The sequence below is a fragment of the Grampus griseus genome (genome assembly GCF_964374135.1).
Source record: "Grampus griseus genome assembly, chromosome: 14".
Taxonomy (NCBI): Eukaryota; Metazoa; Chordata; class Mammalia; order Artiodactyla; family Delphinidae; genus Grampus; species Grampus griseus.
In genome coordinates, this window is record NC_139008.1 from 78,657,458 (window position 1) to 78,663,457 (window position 6,000).

At 52.4% G+C, this 6,000-nt stretch overlaps 1 protein-coding gene across 2 annotated transcripts in view; it reads right to left on the bottom strand.

The window, feature by feature from the left end:
* The window catches only part of NFATC2 (nuclear factor of activated T cells 2), a gene marked incomplete at its 5' end in the record, with an annotated part of 156,240 nt that extends 153,867 nt beyond the window's left edge, over window positions 1-2,373 (bottom strand). Inside the window, one exon of one of the 2 annotated variants that reach the window (XM_082669737.1) lies at window positions 2,245-2,373. Coding sequence is in view for 1 of the 2 variants with exons in the window: in XM_082669736.1 (XP_082525862.1) it covers window positions 2,245-2,314 (70 nt within the window). The remainder of the gene's footprint in view (window positions 1-2,244) is intronic. The other variant, XM_082669736.1, reaches the window with a different exon arrangement.
* Window positions 2,374-6,000: the final 3,627 nt, after the last annotated feature.

Genomic DNA, 6,000 nt, shown 5'->3' on the forward strand with positions numbered 1-6,000 from the left:
ATAAGCACGGCAGCATTTTAGATGCTTTACGTGTGCTACCTCACTGACTCTCACAATCTCTGTTAAGGGAGACATTATTATTGGCTCCATTTTACAGATGTGGAAACAGAGGCCCAGAGAGGTTAAGTCACTCGCCTAAGATCACACAGCTGCAATGTAGCTAAGCAGAAATCCTAACCCAGGCAGAAGGCAGGGAGTTCGGGTCTGGGAGTGAGCAGAGCTCACCCTGGGTTTGTTTATTCCTGAAATACTTTCCATCATCCCACTTCAGATAAAACTGAACACACCTCTTTCAGATCTTCAGTTTTTCCCAGGCCCTTGACCCAAAACTGCACAGCAAGGTCAGTATTTTCTTGCCATGCAAATATTTCTATTTGCTATTTAATGACCCCACCCATCTGCAGGCACCCTCAGACCTGCCCCTACACTCGTGGTGGTGTTTGAGTTTGAAGGGCCATTTGGGTTTCCCTCAGGAGGCCCCAGTGCAGGGCACGGTTGAAGTGCCTCTCACTCCAGCTACCTTTGATGCCTGGAGTTGCATTCTGTGTGCCCAGTTGCTCTGGCATGCCAAGCGTCGTTTGCCGGGAACAATGCGGTGCCCTGTCTCCCACATGTGGACACACAAACTGGCACACACGTTCTCACAGTCCCTGCACACATGAGCGTGGGCTGGGGAGGCTAGGCGATGCACATGCACACACAGAATACACACACTTCACTTCAAAACATTGAGAGAGGACCAAGTTCACAAACCTGGAGCAGAGGTGTAGCAGCGTCAACAAAATGTGAAGCTTGTGTGAGATCACACAGTAAAACAGACGTCCAATTTCTCTTCCCAGCTCTCGCTCGCTCTCTCCAAATTGACCTAAATTTGGCGTTAGTCTGTCCTCCCACCATCGTAACATCAAATACTGTGTTTCAGTGTATACGGCAATAAAAACCAATTCGCGTCCTTAATATATCTGTCGCCTGTCTCAGAGCATCCCTTTTACAGGTGATGCAATATTAGTAACATTTTTTGGCCATTATGTCATAAGCTTAACCACTAGCAGAGAACAGGATAAACTGGTACCAGTTAAAACATTCAAGGCGCTGGCAGGGTCTTGCTTTCAAAAGCGCAACTCAACTAAAAATATATGTCACTGAGGTCCACTGTGGCAAAGCGCACCATCTACCTAACCTCAGGCATTTGGTCCCATTCCGTTTTTCAAAAAAAAGCCCCTTAGGTTTATTTACTGAAATTGTCATTTCTCCCCCCTCACCAGAACTTTAATCAGCCACGCAGAGCACAAAACCTACATTCAACTCTGATTTTATGACACGAAGCTAACTCCTCCTACGCATATTTATTTCATTTAACTCTTGCAGCCCTGCCCTCCAGGCAGTGCCCCCCACTATTTGCAGGGCTGGCCTCTGAAAAACACATCACATCGCCTGGTTTCCATTTTTAAAGTCAGATTCATTAGTGTACAGCCTAAACCCCTCCACAATCCCGGCCAGATGGGATATCTTCATATCATATTTGTATATGTTAAGCCCCTCCCGTAATATCCAAGTAGTATGATTCCAGGACAAACTCCAGGAGGAGGGAAAAAGAGACAGAAACACGGAATATAGAGTGTAATCGGATCGCAAAACAAACTGATGGTACATTGCACTTTAAAGGGGGAGCTGGAGGACTGTACCCATGACACACATCAAAAAACGGGAAAGAAAATTGTTTAAATGTCCCAGAGCATCTGCTGCTCTGTTAAAAAGCAAAGTCTTCATTACTAGATTTACTAAATAGTAAAATGCCAAGCCTGTTCTCCTAAAAAAAAAAAAAGCTAAATAATGATGATGATAAAATGATGATGATAATAATAACACAGCTGAATGGCATCCGCTGTCAAAAGCCCAGCGCGGAAATAGTTAAGCAGCCCGCGGTTAGTAGCGAGAATCCCTCCCGGTGTCCCATGGAGGGGACAATCTTTTTGACAGACTGGCCTGGGGAATCCCGCCTTGGGACACTTCGCTGCCCCCGCGGGAAGTGGTCTGAAGTCGGCTCCCCAGTCTCCCTCCTTGGCCAGGGAGAGGGCGCCTCTCCTCCCGGCCACGCTACCTGTGCGCCCTGGGAAACCGGAGTCCCCGGGCCTCCCCGCGACCTCAGCCAGGAGCTGAAAGCGCTGCCCGGGAAGAGAGCAGAAGGGAAAGGGCTAAGAAGTGGGAGGAGGAAGCGTCTGGAATAGAGGGGGAGTCAGTTACCTTGGTCCACAGACCCCATGATGCGGAGGGGATGGAAGTGCCCCAGTCTGAACGCAGCCTCTCTCTGCATCTGGAGGGGATGGGGTTTCGGCGCGCGGGGTGAGAGGGGTCTGTTTGGGTAGACCAGGAGCCAAGGGGGCGCCGTCCTCTCTAAAGCATGCTCGCGGGGCTGCCCTGGCCGAGGAGCCTGCGAGCGGCCCGGGAGCTGCGCGCCTCCCGCCTCCAGGCTCCCGGCTCCCGGCGCGGCGGAGTCGGCGCGGCTCGGCGCTCCGGCTTACTCGAGAGGGAACGCGACTTCCTTCCCCGCGCTCCGTGTTTATAGGCTTTCAATGCAGTAAAATAACGGGATTCCCTCACTGTTTCCTCCTGTTTATCCAGCGCCATGGAAACCACTGGATCCCGTCCATCTCCAAAACTAAGGGCTTTCCTGCAAACTTCACACTCAGGAATCCATGACGTCGCCTCCTCCGCGGCCAGCCAGCTCCGTGGCTCCCTCGGCCGCCAGCACAAGTCCCTGATTGTTCGGGAGAAAAGTCAGGGAGAGGGAGCGATGCGGGCGACGGCGAGGAGAAGGGGGTGGGGGCGTGGGAGTGTCCAAGTCGGCCTTGCAGGAGCTCCAGGAGGCTGTTTGCAAGGATTGCTCCAGCCGCCGCCTCCCTAGCACGCTGCCGCTTCGCATAAATCATGCCCAAGACTCCCAACCCCCCCGCCCCCCCCACCGTTTTCCAAGCAGGCATCTCTCCGAGAAAGCCGCCCAGGGCTCAAATCAACACCCCAGGTGGTCGAGACCCCCGGACACTGGCCCAGGGGCCCTTCCCAGTCCCTCGGGGCCTCCGGCTGCCCAGATTTTTTGTGCTCAGGGCTGACGGGGAGGAGGAGGGAGGGGGGAGAAGGCGGGGGGAGGGGGAGGAGGGAAAAGAAATAAATAACGGTGCCTTATGTCAACTCTCCAAGATTTTTTTTCAAAGAGGTCTATTTTTAGATTCATTTAGAAAACCCAAGGTTTGCAGTGATGCTCAGAGGCTCCAGCAATAATGAAATGGCCACAGAGACGCGGAAACCAGGCAACCCATGTGTTTACACATGCTCTGAATAAACAGGAAAATAAAGGGAAGGGATGTCATGAACTTTGCACAGCCTCCAGAAGAAGGTCCAGGGGATGCCACGCGTGTCTCCCGTCAACAGGCCACAGACCCCGGAAGGCCGGTGGGGAGGTCCTGCTGTCAAAACGCTTTTCCTGAACATAGCCTGGATTCGCCTCTTCACCCCCGCTCAGGGCGGGGAATCGGGAGCCCCCAGATAAAGCCAGCTTTGCAAATGGCCCTTTCGGATGCTGTTGGGGGCTCTGATAAAACTGGGGGCCGCACCGCGGCGGGTGATTCATAAGCCCCTCCCCACTTTCTTACAGACTTGAACTTGAAGACGCATTGGCTTCATCCGGGGGACCACTCTGTATTCCACACCTTGACCCACAGGAGCCTCGCTGGGCTCTCAGACATGACGACTCCTGCTGGAGACGCGGTCCCACAAAGCCCCCGAGCCCACCCACCTCTCTCCAAAGCCCGCTTCAGCCAGGGCTTCAGCCTGGCTTCAGCCAGGGCGGCCTCTGAAGTAACACTGTCCCCCCAAAGAGCCGCCATAGCTGCCCACCTACCTGACCTCAAACACCCTGCAGCCACCCTAGAAGCAGGGGAGCCTTCTCCCCCACTTTCCAAAAGAGAAACCGAGGCACAGAGAAGGCAGAAGCCTTGCCTGCTGCTTTCCTCGGCAGATCCTGGAGTGCAGCCTGGAAGGCCATGGAAGAGATTCTTTTCAAGGAACCCTACTGAGGAAGGCCCATCCCCTGAGGACTCTGTACCCCATCATCTAAGGCAAGAACAGGGTGACCAACCTTCCTGGTTTGCCTGGGATTGAGGTGGTTCCTGGGAGGCAGGACTTTCAGTTTCAAAACCAGGAAAGTCTTGCGCACAAATGAAACTCAGCACTCAACTTCCTCTCGCAGTGATCCACGCGGCAGGCAAACCTATGAACCTTCGTCTCTGAAGACAGCCACCATACATAGCGGTGCTCTGAATAGCAACTCCTAACTCAGCACCTACTCTGTGCCAGGCCCTGAGGTAGGTCCTCGATCAATTCCTGTCCCTTGACCCCCTGCAAAGTAATACATTGACACTGGGAGGGCTGAGCCCAGCACTGTGTGTGAGGGTAGCCTCTAGCCACATGTGGTTCTTGAAATTTAATTAACAATTAAATAAAAGCTAAAAGTCCGCTCTTTGATGCAAGAGCCACATTTCAAGTGCTCCAAAGCCACAGGTGGCTAGTGGCCACCAAGTTGGACAGCACAGAAGAGAACATTTCCATCACCGGAGAAAGTTCTGTAGGGCAACGGGGGCTTAGGCAACCTGAGAGGCAGGATAAAGTGCAGTCTCTAGAACCAGACGCCCGGCTCTGCCCTGGAGTCACTTACCCACTCTGTAAAATGGGGACACTATTAGTGCCTTCCTAAGAGCTGATGTCAGGATGTGAGGCTAAGAACATGAAGGTATATGATAAATGCTTAAAATGGATACATGTGTGTGTATAGGGTTAGATAAGATCTTCCGGAAAAACCCGAAAGAAATTTTTGGCCACTCCGATACTTTAAGCCTTCCTACACTCAAGGAGTGAGTGGTCATTAAGCCACGATTAAGACTGTTCGACCCTGCAGTCCACGCCCTGCAACTCCAGGCTGCCCTTTATTAAACTCAGCTGCATCCGGGCATGAAGCAGCCTTTTTGCAACATCGAGTCCATTTCACCATCCCACTGAGCTTGACGCTGGGAGCCGTGTTTACAGATGAGCAAACCGAGGCTCCGTGAGTCGATGTTCACACAGTCAGTCCAGATCGGAACCCAACTCTGTTTGGCCACAAAGCCCGTGTTCTTGGCACCACGGCCCCTGCCTCCCAGAGGCCTCCCTGGGAGCCGAGGTCTTGGAGGCCAGAAGCGAGGCAGGAAACGAGCACGCTGGGCCCTCCCCTGCCAGACTCATTATCGGGGATAATTTTAGACTCGGTCCCACCCAGGCTCAGGCCTCAGAGGCGAGTCCCGGTCTCCACAGGTGCCGAGAGGGGGACGCCTTTTGGAACTGGGTAGAATAAGCATTAGGCACATTTTTATAGAGCCCACTCTTTGTCACAGTTAAGCATTTTTCCCTTTTAAAGCACATTAATACTATAAGGAGTGGAGCCGGGGTAGTGGCAGCTGAGTCACCTAATTTGCCCTTATGGGCTGCAGGTTTCAGCTTCTTAGTTTAGCTGCTCTTAGGTTCCTCAGACAATTTCTTTCCTCTCCCAGTGCCAGGGCAAGAAATATTTTGTCCTTTTGAACTGAACCACCCACTGTTTTTCACTTCTCTCGAGCACTCTCCCTTTTTTTAAGGGATGCTGGGTGGGGGGGAGAGCTTCCGCCCACAAAATTATCCACGAAAACTCCCCAAAATAGAAGCTCTCAGCTGGGATGGGAACGTGCCAGCATATGAGGAAAAAGGAAAGAGAAGCTGAATCAAAGCAAATAGAAGGCGTCCAGGTGGCGATGGGGAGAAAGGTCCAGGGAGACTGCAAGACATCTGGGCTGAAGGAGACCTTGAATCACCGGGGAAGCCTTTTATTAGAATCTCTTCCCTCCAACAGCCTCCCAAATAAGAAACGCAGGTATTTCTGCTGAGACATCACTTACTGGTGCTACCCAGACAACTGATTCAACACCAGGAATATTT